This window comes from Ceratotherium simum, chromosome 16 (genome assembly GCF_057802395.1).
Source record: "Ceratotherium simum simum isolate JZ-2026a chromosome 16, ASM5780239v1, whole genome shotgun sequence".
NCBI lineage: Eukaryota > Metazoa > Chordata > Mammalia > Perissodactyla > Rhinocerotidae > Ceratotherium > Ceratotherium simum.
In genome coordinates, this window is record NC_141915.1 from 10,064,937 (window position 1) to 10,085,797 (window position 20,861).

At 39.2% G+C, this 20,861-nt stretch overlaps 1 protein-coding gene across 5 annotated transcripts in view; it reads right to left on the reverse strand.

The window, feature by feature from the left end:
• Nucleotides 1-18,578, reverse strand: part of NDEL1 (nudE neurodevelopment protein 1 like 1) — a 36,741-nt gene extending 18,163 nt beyond the window's left edge. For 4 of the 5 annotated variants that reach the window (XM_087440433.1, XM_004433082.3, XM_004433083.3 and 1 more), the window contains exons 1-6: nucleotides 18,416-18,578; nucleotides 10,339-10,436; nucleotides 8,816-8,969; nucleotides 7,751-7,899; nucleotides 5,602-5,738; nucleotides 3,095-3,268 (exon numbers count right to left, since the gene is read on the reverse strand). In XM_087440433.1, coding sequence (XP_087296559.1) covers nucleotides 3,095-3,268; nucleotides 5,602-5,738; nucleotides 7,751-7,899; nucleotides 8,816-8,969; nucleotides 10,339-10,424 — 700 coding nt within the window. In that variant the 5' untranslated portion in view covers nucleotides 10,425-10,436; nucleotides 18,416-18,578. Of the gene's footprint in view, nucleotides 1-3,094; nucleotides 3,269-5,601; nucleotides 5,739-7,750; nucleotides 7,900-8,815; nucleotides 8,970-10,338; nucleotides 10,437-17,817; nucleotides 18,008-18,415 lie in introns of those variants that run through there. The other variant, XM_087440432.1, reaches the window with a different exon arrangement.
• Between the last annotated feature and the right edge of the window lie 2,283 nt (nucleotides 18,579-20,861).

Here is a 20,861-nt window from a genome sequence, read left to right on the forward strand (position 1 = left end):
AGCCTTAGGCTTCATCACCTCAATAATATAGAAATATTCCCCATGTTTTCTCCCAATGTTTTCCTAAATTTTTTTTTAAACTTAGATCATTTAACTCATCAAATATCTAAATTTTTTTCCTCCAAATGGATATCCAATTGTCCTAATAACATTTAGTGAAGACTTGTCTCATCTAAAATGACACTAAAATCATATACTGAATTCCCTATATATTTCAGTTCCATTAAATTATTAGCCTTTTCCACTAGAAATATGCTGCTTTAGTTATTATAGTGTTAAAATATATTTTGGTATCTGGAAGGGCAAAGTCTCTTCTTGTTATTAACCTATTTCAAATTTCTCTTGGCTATTCCTGCACAATTACTCTTCCAGAGTAACTTTAAAATTAACTTGCCAACTTAAAAAATCCTGTTAGGATTTTTATTAGAAATTTAAATTATTGATTTGGGGAGAATGCATATTGCAACAAAATTAAGTCTTCCCATTCAGAATCATAGCATTTAGCATATTTATTCACATCTTCTTTCATGCCCCTCAGCAAAGATTTTCAATCGTGCACATTTCTTGAATTTATTTTTGAGATAACATAGCACAGTGCTTAAGAGCTCTTGAGCTATACTGCTAGATGTAAATCCATCTCTGCCATTTAGTAACTGTGTGACCTTGAGTAAGTTACCCATATGTAAAAGGGGGCTAATAATAGCAATTGTCTCATAACATTGCTATGAAGTTTAAATTAGTTAATACACTTTTTAAATGCCTAGCACATAGTAAGTACTCAATAAATGTTAGCTATTATTTTTTATCTGTTTTCTACAGAGTGCTAACCAGCACATAAAATGCTTTTGTTGCTGCTGCTGCTGTTGTTATTTATCGTCCTGGTCCTCTAGAATATCATCTCACTGAACGTAGTGACTTTGTCTTATTCACCACTATGTACTCCCAACATCTAGAATAATGTGTGGCATACATCAGGTGCTCAGTGTCATATGAATAAACTGCTGTACTTTTCTTGGCAAGAATTTCTGGATCTCATTTCTTTCTATTCTCCCTAAGTTGTATACTTCAGATATTATTAAATCTGTGCTTTTATGGTAAGTTGTCTTAAACACTTTTTGGAAATAGGCATCGTATCAATCAAGTGCAATTAAAGACAGACCACTTCATAGAGATCAGCTCTTCAAATCTTGCCACAGATTTCTCTAACCTCCTACTTCTCACTATGTCTGTGCTGACTTCCTTGTCATGAAACTGCAGTGATCCAGTACACAGCAGCTTTTAGGTTAGTGAAAGTTCATGCTATCAGTTCCAGTCTAAAATTGTGTCTATTTGGACAAATATTACTGCCTTAGGATTGACACACCTTAATTCTGTGTCTGAATTAAGCTCTATGTCCTGTTCATTCCCTCCCCGCCAAGTCCCTGAATGAAAACTCTAACAAGCTATTAAAGAATGTGCACCTCCTCTGGGTATTACCTCAACTGAGGCTCCCAACTATTCTGATTAGTGCTCAACTAAAGAATTTTCAGAACTCATCTGCATAATTCTAGTTAGTAACAGAAAAGCAAAATTTTGTCAATTCTCAAATGTTAGTAATTCTGAGGTCCTCAAACACACAAGCAGCCATTCTGAGAAATGGACACTGAGGGCTTCTGATGACTGCTATAATCTACATACTGCCTGCTCCACGTCCTCAGCACATACTAGTACAGTTAGTAACACCTTAGGACTATATAGCATTTTCACTTTCCTTACCTAATCTCACCTCATAACAAGGTGAAGATAGGGTGAATTATCTATTCAACGGCTACTGAGCACTTAAAATGTGGCTAATGCAACTGAGAAACTGAATTTTAAATTTAATTCATTTAAATAAATAAAAATGTAAATTTAAATAGTCACATGTGGCTAGTGGCTACTATACTGGGCAGCACAAACACAGAGAGCTTACTGCACTAATTGCCCAGACAGAAAATCTTCTCATATCACCCTGAAAGATAAAATCCTATACAGTCATGCATCACATAACAATGTTTTAGGTCAACAATGGACAGCATATACAACAGTGGTCCCATAAGATTAATACCATACAGCCTAGGTGTGTAGTAGGCTATACCATCTAAGTTTGGTAAGTACACTCTACGATGTTTGGACAACAACGAAATCGCCTAATGACACATTTCTCAGATTATATCCTGTCGTTAAGTGACACATGACTGTATTTAAAAAAGAGGTGGGAAGAAAGATAGCTTCCATTTGAGGATAACAAAGTATAGGGGAGTGGGAGCAGCTGAAATATGATCTGCAAGCTGCAAAAACTAAATAAATCTGAATTAAGTGCTTCAGGGTTCCATTCTAAGGTTCTAGCTAGTGGCTACTAAATGGTTTTTCTACTTATCTGGATTAAAAAACACTTTTGCTGATGGCAAAAGGAATATTCTCTATGTACGACTCATCAGTTACTCTGAATGCCACCTTTGAAAACGGCAGCTGCTGAAGCATGTAATAGAATGGACATGTCAATTCAACCAATCTTATATGAGTCTGAATGGTAACTCAATGAGTCTCTGTACATTCTGTGTATACAGGCTCCTAGTCTCCCAAGATACATTAAATGGCAAAAGCAAGAAATAAAACTGTACTTAAATATGATCCCAAAATTTGTGTGAAACAAGGTGTGCACAAATACAAAGAAGCACACACAATAGAAAAACATTCAGTGTTAACAGTAGTTGACTTTAAGCGTTAAGATTGCAGATGCTTTTTATCTCCTTTTTTCTTTTCTGTTTTTAAGTTTTCTACGGGAACACGTATTACTGCTATAATCAAAAAATTAACTTTCCTTAAAAACCTTTAACTTTTTAAAATCTCAATTTATTAAGCCTCTCTTGTCTTAAATGTAGCCATCATTTATTTCATTGTTTCCTTTGTGTGAGCGGCCTAGGAAAACAGTTCCTTCTGTTTCACACAGTGCTAGATTTAACCAAATTTTAAACTAGAATTACTGCTTAAACCTTAGCAACCCCTGCTTCATCAGCAAACCCTCTTAAGTTGATAATCTACCACAGGTTCAAAAAGAAAAGACATTACAAACCTTTTGGTGAAGGAAAACTGTTCTCTGTTCCTTTGCCAACAGGAGTAGCTGGCAAAGAAAGTGAGGCTTGGACAGCAGAATCCATCTTTTCACAGTCTAGAGTTGGAGAACTGGGAGCCGACTTTCTGGTTACTTCCTGTTGTCTTTCCCGAACTGCTAGTTCTTGTCTTAAATCTGTAAAATGTTGCAAAGGTAGTAATACTCACTACAGGAAGCAGATACAACAAGCAGTCACATCTGAAATGCCATAGAGATATTCTTCCTAAATTACTATTTCTCAAAAATAAATTTCCTATTCAACAATTTTTATTTCTAGGGGAATAAAAATGACAACCCTACTATCTAAATGATCTTTTAGAATTTAAAAATGCTTTAACCAAAAAAAAAGCTATAACCTAAGGGAAGTTATCTATGCCCATATGCAAAAAAGAAATAGGGCAGAGTCCAAAGTAGAACTCACAGTGAACCTATATGACACAAAAATAAATATTCTTTACCAACTCATTTGCTTTTATTTTGAAATGATGTACTATGGGGATTTTTGCAAAATCAATGAAGTGCATTTTTCTAATTTTAAATGCGTTGGTATTTTTTATAAATAATCACTATGAAATATTTTGTTTTAGAAAGGAAATAGAATAGTTGAAAATTTTTTTGTTTTCAAATATTGAATTTTTAAGACAAAATTAATATTTTCTTTTCCAGTTATGCAACTGACCTACAGAATACTTGCTTATGTTAAAAAAGGATACAAAGTTATCCCATTTCTGGATATATATCCAAAAAAATTCAAAGCAGGATCTCGAACAGATATTTGCACACTGAAGTTCACGGCAGCATTATTCACAATAGCCAAGAGGTGGAAGCAACCCAAATGTCCATCCATGGATAAATGAATAAAGAAAATACGGTACATACATACCATGAATATTATTCAGCCTTAAAAAGGAAGGAAATTCTGACACATGCTACAACACGGATGAACCTTGAGGATATTATGCTAACTGAAATAAGCCAGTCACAAAAAGACAAATACTGTATGATTTCACTTATATGAGGTATCTAAAGTAGTCACACTCATAGCAACAATCAAGTAGAACTGCCGTTGCCAGGGGCTGGGGGAAGGGGGAAATGGGGAGCTGATGTTCAATGGGTATAGCTTCAATTTTGCAAGATGAAAAAGTTCTAGCAATCTACTGCACAACAATGTGAATATAATTAAACACTACTGTACACTTAAAAATGGTTAAGATGGTAAATTTTGTCATGTGTTTTTTGGCCATAATTATAAATAAATAGTATACAGTTACTATTTTATACATTTTATAAATTATGAGAAGTTCTTCAGATAAATAATCCCCCCTAAAAAAAGGAAAAGGCATGAAAAAAAAATTTTTTAAGAGCCAAAAACAATGGACAAAAAGTTTCACAACCAGTAATCAAAGAACTACAAATTAAAAAACAATGAGATACCAATTTTCAACTTTCAAATGGATTTTTAAATAATTTTTAAATCTATTTTTATTATTCACAATGCTAGTAAACAGTGTGAGAAGGACACTCTCAATTACCACCAGAGGGAGTGTAAAGGTATCAAATTTAGCAGTGTCTACTATGATCATTAAAAACATCTATATCCTTTGCCACTGCTAAGAATCTATTCTAAAGACATCATCTAAGATACTCCTAAATATTGTGTATGAGGATCCTATTCACAGCACTATTTATGGCAAAAAATTAACCACCAATAATAAAGGACTCATCAAATAAAATATATATAATAGAATATTATACATTTTTAAAAACCTGTTTTAAAAGATTTTTAAAATGCCATGGATTATATTTATTAAGGAGCAAAAAAATATATATGTATACATAGTGTGGTCCCAATTATATAAAGGAAAAAAATATATAGGTATGTTTATGTATAGTCATAGGAAAGACTGGAAAGAAACACACCAAACTGTTAGCGGGTTCTCTCAAGATAAAGGGATTGGCAGTGATTTTTATTTTCGGCCTTATTCTATTCTGCATTCTACCACACATAAAAAAAAGAGGGAGGGAAGGAGAATTTTAAAGGAAAATATATATTCACTATATGTATAGAGCAATATGTACACATATGTAATGTTATTATTTGCATAACAAAAAATTATTTACGTAGAAGCAAAAAGGAAAAAATCCAAACAAACCAAGCAATATACGCACAGTGGTAGTGGTTAAGGCTTTGGAAAACAGACTAGGGTTTGAATCCCAACTGACAAGCTAAAAGACCTTGGACAAAACTCAAATTCTCTGTGCCTCAGTTTTCTGACCTATAAAATGGGGATAATAAGATCTGCCTCCTACAGTTGACGATGTGGAATTAACTAAGTTAACAGATTAAAAGTACTTAGCATATAAAAGTATATAAATGTATAGCTTTAAAAAGCTGATCCTGAAGCTAGCTTAGAATTCTGGCTTAGGGTCAGTAAGGTAATGGATAAATATTCTTTAAGTTATTTTACCTCTTGCTTCATCCTTTAACCTCTGTACAGAGACCAACAAAGATTCCTTTTCATCAAGTTCACTTTCTAAAAAGGCATTTCGTTCAATGGCCTGATTTAGCCTTTGTTCAAAGTCTTCCAATGAAACTATTGTTGCCCTAAAAAAAAAAAATTAGAATCCATGAATTAAATAAATAACGTGCAAATAGTTAATACAAAAGGAAGCTGTGAGTCTCTCCTCATGTCATTTCCGGACCTAGAAAGCCTGGCCCAGGTGAAAGAGAATGCTCTTACCCACTTCTGACCTCTGGTGACATTTAGTGTGTCTACTATTATTCGGGGCCATTCAATATATTCTTTTCTTTTAAATTCCCTCTAAATTCCTTGAAGTTCCTTAACGGAAGGCAACTTATACAATTTATATCTCCCATTGGATTTTAAATACAATACAATCAAGTTTACACATTTTCAGGAATAAAACTTTTCAATAGTTTCAGAGTATGTAAGAATTAACCAAGAATTTGTTTAAAACACAAAGTCCCAGGTCTCACTCCATTTACTTTCTTCCAATCAACGCTTTTCTTCTTCCTGCATTTCTCATCTTACTTATTCAACAAACATTAACTTGTACCCACTATGTGCCCCCTACCCATGATGTGCTCTCTGCTACAGAAATAAAATTTCCTAACCTCAAGTTAGAACTCTTTTTTTTTTTTTTTTTTGTGAGGAGGATCGCCCTGAGCTAACATCCATGCCAATCCTCCTCTTTTTTCGCTGAGGAGGACTGGCCCTGAGCTAACACCCGTGCCCATCTTCCTCTACTTTATATGGGACCCCGCCAAAGGATGGACTGACAAGTGGTGCATGGGTGGGCGCCCGGGATCCGAACCTGGGCCACCAACAGCGGAGCGCATGCACTTAACCACTACGCCACGGGGCCGGCCCCCTCAAGTTAGAACTCTTAATGCCATGTCCAATTTTATCAAGTTCTGTCAACTGTTAAAATGTCTCTCAATTCCATTTGCTCTCCTCCAACCTTCTGCCCCTGGCTTAATTCTTCATCCACCACCTGGATTACCCCCAAATGATCTTCACATCTCCTCCTCCCTACTTCTAAGTTCCTCAGTACAATCTTCTCAAATCATAATCTGATATTACTCCTTTGTTTTAAAAAATCCTTAAAGAGCCCCCCATTGCCTATAGAATGACTTTCAAACACAGCACACAGGGTTCTTCACAACCTGGTCCCAACCACCTTCCAGTCTCATCTTGTTCAGCCACACTGTCTCTATACACTTCAATCAAAGTGAAATATTAATACCTCACACACTTTCCTGCCTCTCCGCCTTCATATCTCTCTCTTCACCTCTGTTAACTTCTATTCCTCTGTGCAGACTCAGCTTCCCCAATTACCCCAGGGTACTTTGGCTGCTCCCTTCTCTATGCCCTGAAGCAGCTTGTACACACTTTTACTAGAGTATTTATCATATGAAATGTCCATATCTGTCACGCCCAAGGGCAGTGGCAAGCTTATCTTTCAATTCTCAACTCCAGCATCACATCAGGCATTTAAGAGTCACTCAAATATCAAGGAAAGAAATACCAGACATTAATTGTAAATTAATAGGAATTAAGTTTGGAATGGTTAAGGAACAACTAATTATAGATATATGAAAGCCTGGCACAATAATAGCAAGCTACTATAGGTTGGTTCAGCAAAATTGTAATGAAAGCAGTATTTTGAGAAAATTTATTGATCAGTATTAACACATAAGAAAATGAAAAGGCGTAAAAATTTAAAGACAGATAAGTGAGGAAATAACTGCTGAATTCAGGTCTAAGATGTGAGGACCTACAAAAAGTATGATAGTATTGAGAACATGGAGGGAAAGACTGAGGAAGGAATGAGACGTTTTAAAGGAAAACCAACAGGACAAACAACGCTACATGAAAGAAGAAGGAACAATGGAAAGAAAAGCTTGGAAGGGCACTATCTGGGGAAATAAGGATTTTTGGTTGGTTTCATGTGTTGAGTTACAGATGACACAAAATACCAAAAGGAAACGTTCTGGGACTAAGATCTAGGCGATAGGTTGAGCCTAAAGACATAGATTCTCATCACTGATTGCCAACTCTGCTTATTCTAACAAAATGCACATCATTCATTTACCTTTTTGCTCGCTCCAGGTCATCGTTGGCCTGCTCCAGCTCTCTCACATACTTATGCAACTGCTCCTTAATGGCCCGAGTCTGACTTAAATCATCTTCTAATACTGAGACCTGCTTGTAGCTCTGTGCATACTGATGTTCTAGTTTCTCCTGAGGGCATGGGTATAGGAAGGAAAGTATGTGTCACTAATATAGTTTTCTTTAATAAAGGATACAACCCAAGTTAAATGGGAGGGAAAAGCCAAGGAATTCACCCACAATCTGAGTTGATGGTATCCCCTCTCCTTTTTACAATATTTAGAAACAATGACACATCCACTCCACGTGCCTTAATTCATACAAAATTTAAATAGTCAATTGTTCTCCTTTCAGAAAGAAATCTAATAATGATCTCTCTGAAAAAAAGCAAAATAATGAAACCATTGCCTCAAAAACCCCAAACATGGTAGGGACCTCTGGGTTCTCAGGCTGAACGCAGCCCAGGGTAAGCATAAACAAGTAGACCAACAGAGTTCAAATTCCCTACCCCTTCCCTGCCCATCCCCACCTTCCCCAAATCCACTCACTCCCCAGACACGGAAATACTCCAAGTATTTGGCTAAGGCAGGTGATGAAGAGCAGCAAAAGGAGTTAATCCTTACTCCTGAAAATTCCTTTTTAGAAGGGAATTTTTAAACCCAAACTAAACTCCAAAACTAAAGGGACTATGAACAATAATGAAATAAATGTGTGTTACATACAAATATAATTTTAAAGTACCAAAGAATAAGGCAGTCTATCAAAATAAATAATCAGGCACTTTTGAAAATTATAGGAACTACAATATACTATTATAGCTAAGAACATTACAGCTAGAAAACTGACAGCTACAGAGTTTCTAAGTGAACTAGTAAACACTAAACCACTTTTCCCTTGGTTCTGTGAAAGAAAAGTTTGTCAAAAATTCACATTGAGCGTTTTTATATTTTTTTGTTGCCTGCTGCTCTTAAGCTCCACCTGAAAAAATATATTTCTCATTTTAATAAGACCCAGCGCATTAGACATCCGCTTCTATTGTCACAATTACCTTTAATGCTTCCACTTCATATTTCAGTCTTTGGTTATCAGCTTGCAAGTCTCTATTTCTCTGTTCAGCCTGTACTAATTGCGCCTCCAACTCTGCTTCTAATTCTCTGCTTCCTTCCTGGAATTCAACTAGCTCATCCCGAGCTTCCTGGAAGCTAATCAGAAACGAGGTGGGAAAGATAAGTTATAATAGGAACCATAAGGATCATCTTGAAGATGATTATATATCAATTCAATAATTTTTGCCTGAATGTTATGCTATCATAAAATATACTAAACGATAAAGACAATCTGTTTTGCATCTCTTACTCTATATTCAGGGTTCAATGAAAATGAGTGATAAGCCCCAAAAAGACTCCCATTTTATACAGTCACCCCTAGATCTTTCTTATATATTAATAAAGAAGCACGTATTCTTATACTATAAATTAGTTTAATATTTAGATAAGTGTTTTTCAATATACTTGGTTTCCTTTGTAATTCTATTATTTAATTTTATGCATTTTTTTTTTTTGAGGAAGATCAGCCCTGAGCTAACATCCATCCCAATCCTCCTGTTTTTTTTTTTTGCTGAGGAAGACTGGCCCTGGGCTAACATCTGTGCCCATCTTCCTCCACTTTATATGGGACACCACCACAGCATGGCCTGACAAGCAGTACATCTGTGCACGCCCGGGATCCGAACCTGGGCTGCCAGCAGCGGAGCACATGCACTCAACCACTACGCCACGGGGCCCGCCCCCATTTTATGCATTTTAAATGGTATTCTGAGAAGGGGTCTATAGGATTCCCCAGCCTGTTAAGGCATCTACGGCACAAAAAAGATTAAGAACCCCTGCCACAAACACACACTTTCTCTATCCATTGGCACAATATAATAACTGGCTTCAGCAATAACAATAAATAGCAATAAAAGGTTTGATAAGGCTTAGTAAACTCTGTTAACCAAAGTAGAAAAATGTATATACATTTTAGAAAGATTTCGTTTTAAAAAGAAATTTAAGACAAGTTTTAGTGCTTAAAATATTATTACCTAAAAGTTTTCCCAACTAATTAAAATAACTGAGCTTTTATAAAATGCTCTATTCCCCTAATGCTCTTCTCGCGCCCTTGAAGCTCTGCTGGCTCCAGACACTGATAACGCCTGCCTGAAGAGAACTAAAGTCTGCTGTACGGAGCTCTACACAGCTTATCAGAACCTCCAAAAGACCAAAATGACGAGGCAGAATCAGTGCACACACAGCAGACCAAGGATGGCCAAGTGTGGTAATAAGCATAAAAGGAGGTAGACTACCACAAACAACACTAAGTTTTCTTGCTATTTCAATAATTTGAGTAATATAAAGATTTATGGCATTTTTATACTATTGAAATACAAGCAATGTTATGACTACTTCCAGAACCCCAATCTTAAATCTGAAACTCTAAATTTAGCTTTATGCTAAAAAAAAAAAAAAAAGCACAAGCTAGAGATGGTGTATTCCAAATGCCCTCCCCTATTTTTAGGATGCTTTTCAGCACTACCTTTGTTTATACTTCAAAGAAAGTTCCTTCCAATAAGCCGTTTCCTCCTTTAAACTTGAAAAATCTGGTATATCTTCACCATCCATGATCAAGAAAGCCTGTGAAATATTAAAGACAAAGATAAATTAATAGAGAACACCGGAATTTAAGTAAAAGTATAAAATCTGAGACAACACTAAATCTGCAGCATTTTGGAGGGAGTTAAACATGAAAGATTCTAAGAGTAGTTAACTATTATAATTCAGACACATAAATCACTTCCCTGTCCCACTCTCAGGGAACAGCAATACTGTGGATAAGGTCACGACAGGAGAGGAGATCCAAAGTCCTTTGGTATGAAGCCACATGAAACACTTTCAGTTGAAGCGCTAAGTTCTGGGTGAACTGGCCCCACGGAATCACCCTGCACACAAGGCTCCAGCAGTTGGTTTACAGCCAACTGGTCTTCTGGGAATCAGGTGACAGAAACAAGGTTATTGTCAGAGCTGCTGCTACTGCAGGTCCTTCTCCGTTATACAATTGCTTCAAAACACCTGCTTGAAACATTCTATGCCAGGTGACCCTACTAGGAGATCAGGCACCACATTCTCAGTAATATACTATTATTACATTTCTAAAAAATTCCTGTTAATTATCTTTTAAATCCAAAGCCTCCTCCATAAGTGCACTAAACCCCCAACTTCAAGGTTCTTGCATCCTGGTTCTTCTCCCAAAGTGTTCAGAGAGGGGGAAAAAGTATTTATTTAGTTAAGCTTGCATTTGGACTGATTACCCAAAACTTCCAATGCTTGTCAGGCCAGATGGACTACCAGAGACACTGGGCTCACTCTAGCTTCATGCCTAGAGCGTTTCGGTCTTACCTCCCACAACCCCCTCCCCCAATTTTATAGTCCAGCAATACTGTTCAAAATCGTCTTAACACACCATTCTGTTTCAGGTCTGGATGTTTCCTCTACCTAGAATGGCTCTCCCTTCCTTGTGCATTTGGAAAGCTCCTATTTATCCTTTAAAACCCAGCTGTCATCTTTCCAGAAAGCCTTTCCTGCCCTCACCCAGCTAGCACTAAAATCTCCTGCAGTCTTGGCTACCTCTATACCCCACACATGCTTTCATGAATATACCTGCCACATAGTAATGCATTTGCTTACACTTCTCTGTCCCCTATTAGGCTGTGTATTATCTTATTTCTACCCCAGCACAATGACTACCCAATAGCAGATACTCAATAATATTTACTAAACTAAACCAAAATTGATTCAACCTAATCCACACTGGCAGCAAGAACTCAAGACCAGCTTTAAAAGTAAATTAATAAAATTTGAAGTTGTAGAGAACTTGGAGTTTACCTAGCACAATCTACTCATAAAGGTTTAGCAAAAACGCACAGACAAGAATACAGAACTCCAATCTCCGGGTGGGTATACCAAAGAGGTACAAGAGTGGTTTCTAGTTGACTAAAATTAAAATGTAACTTTATACACTTAGTTTAATTCCTTTTAGGCCTACTGCAATTTTTTCTGTTTTATTCAAGTCTTTCCTCACCACACCATCTATTATTACTTTCAACGTCTGTTAGTCAAGCTTCCAAATATCTTAAACTACCAATGAACCTAAAAGTTCTGTGAAAAGAGATGGATCCTTGACACACTTCGCATCTCTTCATGGCACCAAGCATAACACCTTGCTCAAAGAAAGCACGTACTGCTTGCAAGTACTGAGCACCTACTATGTGTCAGACACTGTTAAGTACAGGATAAATGTTTAGTGCACCAAATGCACCCTCCTCTAATCTGATTACCCTACACTGGCACACTTTTGTCTGTACTATTCTACTCTTAGAGATACCCTTATAGCATGACAGCACATTAAAATGTAAACCCCACAGAGTTGGGAGTCCTGTTGAGACTGGGTTCTAGGGTTCCAATTCTGCCATTAAATTCCTCAAGCAATCTGTTTAATCTCCTAAAGTCTCAGTTTTTTCATCTAAAGAGGGTTTGGACTAGATGACTTATGTTTCTTCAAGTACGTATACTGATTAGTAAATAATACTGATTAATTTTATAATCCTATCCCTTCATCAAAGTTCCCAATTCTCATTCCATTTTCACAGATGCAGAAATAATCTTATTTGGGCCGGCCCTGTGGCTTAGCGGTTAAGTGCGCACACTCTGCTGCTGGCGGCCTGGGGTTCGGATCCTGGGCGTGCACCGACGCACCGCTTCTCCGGCCATGCTGAGGCCGTGTCCCACATACAGCAACTAAGAAGGATGTGCAGCTGTGACATACAACTATCTACTGGGGCTTTGGGGGAAAAAAATAAATAAATAAAAATTATTAAAAAAAAAAAGAAAAAATCTTATTTGTAAGTGTGATTTAATTTGTCGTAAGGGTGTGAATGAGGATGAGACTAATTCAGCAGCAAGAGGTATTCGTATTTCAAAAGAATATCCAAGCACTTAAAGGCATCACACCACGTGCTGTCAATAACTCCTGAGAGTTACTGCCTGAGTCTCCTTGAGGGGAGGGACATACTTCACATTAACAACCCAGATGAAGATATAATTACAGGACATATGAGAGAAGCATCCAGGGGTGAGGCAACAATCACTCTGTCCCTTGAATGCTCTACATAAGGTCTTTGCAAAAAATGCCCCCGAAATTGTTGATTACATTTGAAATCTATGAACTCATGGGCTCTGGTCCTCAAATTTGGATAGATGCATTTGCCATTTGAACACTGGCAACCACATATCAATGTGCAGCTCAAATATTCAATTTCTGATACACAATCCAATAAATTATGGTTTTGCAAAATGTTATGAAGATCAGAGAGTCACAGCAAACAAAATTCTCCTGCTACTTATTCCATCTTAAACAAGAAACATTTGAAGAGAAATGCAAGGTTAAGTCTCTCTCTCCAGCTAGTTCCTTGAGGGCAGGACCTGTGTCTTATTTATAAATCCTTTCTGCCATCACCAGAAACATGGAACACAGCAGAAATTCAACAAATATTTGAATCAACTTATAATCTTCCTTTCATTATTCTCCCTTTACTTTCAAAATACCACTTTCTTTTTTATTAATATCTGAATTCCTATCTCACGAATGGAGTAAGCAAAAAGACTCGTGGGTAGTTTATTTGTATGTCACAATGCACCACCATGTATTAAATCAGGATTATAAAACCCATCATTCTCGGCTAGACAAAATTATCAGTCTGACGCATGCCAAGCCATATTCACAGTCATTCATACAGCTCAGTACAGGCTCCCCATCGAAGATTAGGGAGCTGATGGGACTTATTAGGTAGAACCTTCAAGATACACTGCACACATGCTACCTAAAATCATCACTGTCCAGCCCTTCAGTCTTTTTTTTTTTTTTTTTTTTTTAAAGATTTTATTTATTTTATTTTTTCCCCCCAAAGCCCCAGTAGATAGTTGTATGTCATAGCTGCACATCCTTCTAGTTGCTGTATGTGGGACTCGGCCTCAGGATGGACGGAGAAGTGGTGCCTCGATGCGCACCCGGGATCCGAACCCGGGCCACCAGCATTGCAGCGCGCGCACTTAACCACCAAGCCACAGGGCCGGCCCGCAGCCCTTCAGTCTTAAATATGAATGGACAACCAAGAACCACCAGACAAATGAGAAAATCTAGTAGCACGAATAAGAAAATCCTAAGACCTCCTGAACTGAGAGGAAACAGATAATTCAGGAAATGAGAAAACTCAGGAGGATTACCTCACACACACTTCCTGCGACTGTTACAAAACAAGAAAAAAACAAGACCTGGACAGCACAGGGTGCAGGAAATAGTGGATCCCACCCAGCATTGCAAAGAAGAGATGTCCCAGGATGAAGCCTAGTCCGTTGGGCCCAGAGAGTAACTCAGCCAGATGGACGGCTCCAGGAAAAACGAGGAATCTCATATAACAGAGAGCATGACCAGCAAGCCGGATAAATGTGAGGTTGTGGTGAAAGCCCATCACTGTTGCATCAATAAGACAAAAAGCAAGTGGAAACTCCAGAGAAATCAAAACACAACACAAGAAATTCTTGACTCTTATATAAAACATTTTTTTAATTAAAAATATCAAGTCTAAAATTTTTAATTTACTGATTCTATATTATTTTATGCAATTAAGTTCCATATTTTTATAGCCATCAGTGAATTTCCTATTTTTGGTCATAAGTTTCCTGTGTTGCTCCCTTGTAAGGTTCCAGGATTTGGTGAACAAGTTTGTATTCTTTTTACGCCCTTTCTAATTTTGTAGACTTTGATGATAATCTCTCTCAGCCTTGGTCTTCTCAAAGTGAACATTTCTTGTCTTTTTAGCTTATAGTCACTTGGCAGCCACCTCGGTCCCTTAAACATTTTCGTTGTCATGCTTTGGACCTTCTCTAGATTACATATATGCCTTTCTGGAGTTGAGTAACTGGTGCTTCTTCAGTATTTCAACATTTTATTCACAAGTAGGATACTTTTTAAGTTTTCAGTACTATTCCTGTTACTACACAGCAATTGATATTGGTGACTGTGTGGTCCATAGGCCAGAGCCCTTACGGAAGTTCATAATGACTAGGAGATGCCTTCCCTGGCATCCAATTTATTTGAATGTATTTTAATGTGGAGTCAATCCTTCTACAAATAGGGTTAGGGTTGTTTTTATCTGTAAATGTTATCATTCACACGCCTAGTGTGAAACTTTTCTGTGTGAGGCTGTTTTCTGTTGTTGTTATTGACCTATTTATACAGTATCAGAAGACCTATGAGCAGTTATTACTTGGAAGAGCCTTAGCTAAGTAGTGTTCCCTGAGGAATCTCACTGTTTACACCTCTGGGTGTCCTATAAAGTTCCATGTGTCCCTGATTTTTGGTTCTTGAATAGGGTCATATTCTTAATGCAACTACCAATTTTTCCATCAGTGTCCCCTGGTGACTCAGGTTTTAAATAGCCTTTCGTGTGAAACTTCTTGAGAATCTACTTCTATTTCTTGTATCCTCCTTGTCCAACTACTTAGTTCAGTGTCAAATAATTCTAGCAAAATTATTTTAATATGTGTTTTTATTTTACACATGCTTCTCTATTTTCTTGATGAATCTTATGTGAACTGAATGCTGACTGCAATTTTTCTAATTTACAGGCTACTTCTACAACTTGCTCATTGGCCCTTCAAACAATATTATAATCTATGTCAGAAACCTATTACTAAAATGACCATCATCTTTTCCAGAACAAAGCAATTAAAAAATATTTAACCAGGGAACAAGTGGTAGGAGCAACATGGCACAGTGGTTGAGAGCCCAGACCCTGGAGCCAAACTGCCTAGGTTTGAATCAGACTCCTCTACTCACTAGTTGGGTGGCCTTGGGCAAGTTACTCAACCACTCAGTGCCCCATTTCCTCATCAGTAAAATGGAGATAATAATTAAAATAGGGTTGTTACGAAGATTAAGTGAGTTAATATTTGTAAAGTACTTAGTACAGAGCCTGGCATATAGTAAACACAGCATAAATTTCATTAAATGATAAAAAACTGGTAGTTCAGTCATGGACCTTTGAAGTATTACCACAAAATAAATGTGCTTCAGAATTTATAATATATAAATGAATCCTTAAAATTAATCACTTCTGGAAGCTATATGCATATTCCAGTGATATCACCATTACTGAAAACATTTCTAAAATTTCTTTTGGTGTAGTCTTGAAGAGCCCGATTAAAAACTAAACAAAAAGTTCTTTCTTTGTGGTCACACCTCATTTTTACTGCTTCCTAATTGGTATTATCAAGCTTTATCATTCTAATTTTATTCATCAGACTTATCCTTTCCAAAAATCAGATTTTTTACAAATTTTCTACCATTGCAGATATCCAAAAGACCTTTTCATGGGCTGTAAAGACAGTCTGTTCAGTTTGCTTCAAGTTACAGTGGGAGGATGTGTTCACTGTGTTATCTGAAACTATGTAACTGGAGATATTAAGGCTATAGAAAGTTAGCCAATACAGAAAACCATACTGCTAAAAAAAAATGCTTTAATGATACATCTACAATCTTCTGAAGCTGAAATGAAGGCAGATAATTAGGTACTCTCCCCTGCTACCCAAATCTTCCCTCCATACCACGTCTCATATGGATGGAGTGTGAATCTCAAAAGTGTGCTGACTTTTACATGGGCTATTATCATACTGTATAGGACTGCCAGTTATCTAGCAACTGACAAATCAACTTATTTGGGTATAAAACAGCCTGTCCAAAATGCTGTATTTACAAAGAAACTACTCTTTGTGCAATGGTAAGAAAATCCATTTTATATGATATTGCTTCTTGTTAATAGTTGTAGAATGGACTAATGAGATTAAGAGTTCTCTCGGAACTCACTGTAGGTAATACATACCTTTTTACCAAAATTCTTCTACTTCTCCCAAAGGTGATATTTACAGAATTTTTAACTTTTCAAAGCCAATCATAAATATGGTCTCCCTTTTTGTCCTGACTGTCAAACTTCTTTTTCTACCTTATGAAGTGCTCAGTAACTTATGTCAGAAGTAATTTTAAGCTTTAGTAACCAAATATATCTCCACATGGTTTAAAATGAGAAGAAAAATAAGTTTTACAGATGTCATGAAAGCAAGATGTACGTTTTTACTGAGGTTTCTACTTATCTTAAGTATTCCTTATCCAACTTCAATTTATTTAATTTAAAAAGTCAAAACAGAACTAAAAAACAGTTTCTTAAGATTTAGCAATTTCTATCTGGGCTACGTCAACCTCTAACCAGGGCTAGCCAAAGGTTTTCTTTGTTCTTTATGACCTCTAATTTTAAATAATAATTTTGATAAAAATCCACAAGAGAGATCTGGACTCAGTTCTCCTTTACTTCTCTTCAACCCAAGACTTAATGCTGCATTTTATCCCACCAACTTCATGATTTAGTAAAGCCATGACCCTATTTCATAAGTGGATTAAGAGCAACACAATATATCAGACAAAATAATTACCCAGCAACCCGTGAACAAGTTTCAGAGTAGGATTTTTCTTATAACTGAGTAGCAATTCTTATTCTAAGTGAGTCCGATCAAAAATATTTCAATAAATCTTCTACTAGGCTTCTGGTATATTTTTGGCAAGTCAGATTTTCTGTTTTGCTTTCTAGCTGAGACGGGTATAAAAATCCCACAAAGAGAAACCATAACTTTGAGCCCAGAGACGTAAATTCTGATCCAAGCGAATCCACTCACCAGTTGGGAGAATCCACAGTATAAATCACTTAATACTCCCCACCCCAGCCGGGCTCAACTTCCCCAACCGTCAAATGGCGATAACAGAATCAGGCACAACCACAGGATGATGAGGTTCAAAAGAGATAGCAAGAATGTTCTGAAATGTGTGAAGGCGCTACAGAAACGGAAGGTAATAATCAGTAAAGAACTCTCGCTTTCTTGACAAAACTTAAAGGGTTACTTGGTTGCTTACCAGCAAAAAAGAGGCGAGCACAAGCAACCCGAACCCGTCTGGTGACACTTTTCTGAACTCCAAAACGGACGACTAGCAGTTCGGGGAGGGGAGTCACGGGAATGCCGTCGGAGCCCAACGTGGGCTGCTTCCGCTCTCGCCCGCCGCAGGAGAGAAGCGACGAGAGCTCAAAATCCAACCTGGCTCCAAACCACCCTCCCAGCTGAAGGGCTGGGGGGCGGAGGTAGGAGGGGGAGGGCTGGGCGCGCCGCTGCCACCTCCAACTGAGCCACTCCTTGCGCCACCAGAGCCCCGGCCCACGGTGCCACGTCCCGGCCTCCGTCCCGGCCGTCCCTCACTCCACCCCCGGACGCGGCACATCCTCCGGAGGCGGACCGGCTCGCCCCCTTCCAGGTGGTGGGCCACCCCTGGGACCGGGGCGTGGAGGGGGCAGTTAGAGCGGTTGGAACAGTCGCCCCCGGACTGGCCGCCCAGAACCTTGCCCCGGCCGGCGGGGCCTCAGACACAGCCCCCGGGCCCGGCAGGCTCCCCGGGGACAGGCCTCGGCGCCACCGGCCCGGCCTGGTCCCTCGGGAGCGGCCCCGCACTGCAGGCTCACCTCCAATGTGTCAAAAGCGCATGTTCGCCGCCGTTCGACCGACGTCTCCGCTCCGCTGGCCTGGCCAGGCCCGCCCAGCCGCTCAGCTCCGTTCCCTTCGGCAGCCCAGAGCTCCACTCCGCGCACCTCCGCGCCCAGCTCCTCCCCGACACGTCAAGGGCTGCCTGGGTGTCCGAGGCCATTCTGTGACGCACGGGGGCGGGGTTCCGAGCATGCGCGCGAGCGCGCGGGCGGCCAGGGCGGGGCTGTGGCGAGGATGGCGTCACAGGGGGCCGGGTCGGCCCGGCGCGCTGACGTCAGGCTGGCGGCCGCCTCTGCGCAGGCGCCCCCGGACCTCCAGACGTGTGGGCATTGGGTTTTCGCGGTTCCCAAAAACTCTCTGCTGTTCCGGACAGTGGCACCACGCTGGATGAGACTCTGCCTCCCGGTTTTTCAGCCACCAAGGTCTTTCAGGTGTCTGTTTCAGTGTTCCCGTTTATAAAATGAATGTCGGCTCAGATTTCACCTCGAGTCTAACCTCGACCACCCTACGAAATACCAGGGGTGTTCTAGTGCCCTTCATCACTCTCTGTCAGAAAGACCGTTTTACGGCACTTAGACTAGCTGGAAATTTTATACTTGTTTTTGTCTTCCTCCAGCAGAATGTAAGTTCCATGAGAGCTAGAACCTCCTTTGCCTTTCTTGTCCAACAGATAGCTTGCTTGGTTCTGGACACAAAATGAGAACTCAAATATTTGTTGAATGAATGAAAGGATTCGTTGAGGGCACCAAGAGAATATAAATATCCATTTATATATTTTATGTAGCTAAGCTTATATTTATTTATTTAAGTGTGTGTGTGTGTGTGTGTGTTTTCATCTCCCTGGGACCCCTAAAGAATGGAATCCATTTTATAGGACTAGGAATTCATTTTATAGTCCAGGGAACTTGAGAGGGAAGAGGGCTGAGGGGGGAATAGCTCAGACAGGGGAGAAATGAGGGTGGGCAACTGCTTAGGGAGTGGAAACATGAAGGAATAGAGCTGTTTTAAAAACAATTTTAGGAACTTCTGCTGTGTAATGCACAATGTAATTCTCTCTGAGGTCAGTGTTTTGGGGATTGGATTTGTGGGTTTTGGGGGCACAGTAATGACTTGTAAGGCCTCAAGGTGAGAGCAAGGTGAGCCTGGGAGGTCCAGTTAGATTTTTGAGGAAATGGACGTAAATAGGAACAATGTAAATGGGTTGTAAGAGGTGTCCAAATCAATGAAGATCAGAGACGTGATTAATGGGGTTTGTGGGAGGGGTGGCACCTTGAGCTGGACTCTGAATAATATAGGGTTGAAAAGATCATGATAATAATAATAAGAGTAGTTCACTTTTGTTGTTTCATCTGTGTGTACTGGCAATTGTGCTAAACGCTTGGTTTGCATAATTTAATCCTCACAACGACCCTGTGAGATAGGTACTGTTATTATTCCCATTTGACTAATGAGGAAGCTGAAACTCAGCAAGATGAAGTTGCCTAAGGTCACTCAACAAGAAAAAAGAGGACTCAAGATTCAAACCCTCCTAATCTGGATTGTCTAACTCCAGAAACCACACTATTGACCACTGCTATACTGCCACTCAAGAAAGGGGACTATTAATAATAACTACCATTTATTGGGCTAGAGCACTGTGCTAAGTGCTTTACATACATTACCTCCCTCAAGCCTCACAAGCAGCTTATGAGGCTGAAATTATTACCTCCATTTTATATATTGGAAAACTGAGGCCCAGAGGACGTGGGGTTTAAACCTAAGCAGGTCATATTCCAAGCCCAATGACCTGGGACATCATGGAAGCTCTTTCAGGCTCTGGGGCTCTGCTTCCCTGGCTGAAGCTGTGCTCTGGCCGATGAGATCACAGGCAGAGAGATGATGAGGCAGGAAGGCTTTCTTGTGAACCTAGTGCCAAGACAGAACAGTCCCGCCTCAAGAGGGAAAAATAAATAAAGGCTGCAACTCTGGTCCCTGCCTCCTGGCTGAAGTCCTGGGAAATACACTGAGTCACCTAATGGCAGGTCAGGCCCTGCAGAAAATGTTGACGTCATCTTCCAGGCCACCACCCCTCCCACCCAGCCTGGACCCAGAACTGGTGTTTGTCGGAACTGGTATGTCGGCCCCGTCCTAATGAATGGGCTTTGCTTGGCAGGGCCCTCACAGGTATCAAAGCCCTATAATTGATCTCCTTCCTCTGTGTTGGTTGAGCTTTCTCCCAAGTAACAGCAACCTTTGCCCCATTCCCTGCTTCCAGGATGCCCATCCAGGGAAAATAAAGTGGAAGTGAAGACTAAAGACAGCCTCTAAGGGGAACAAGAGTTACAAAATCAGCTTTGTGAAGGTGGAAAAGGTGGGTGAGGGTTGCCCCAGCCTCTCCCTTCATAAACCATTAAGAAGGGGTTTGCTGAGGCCTAGGTCCCAGTA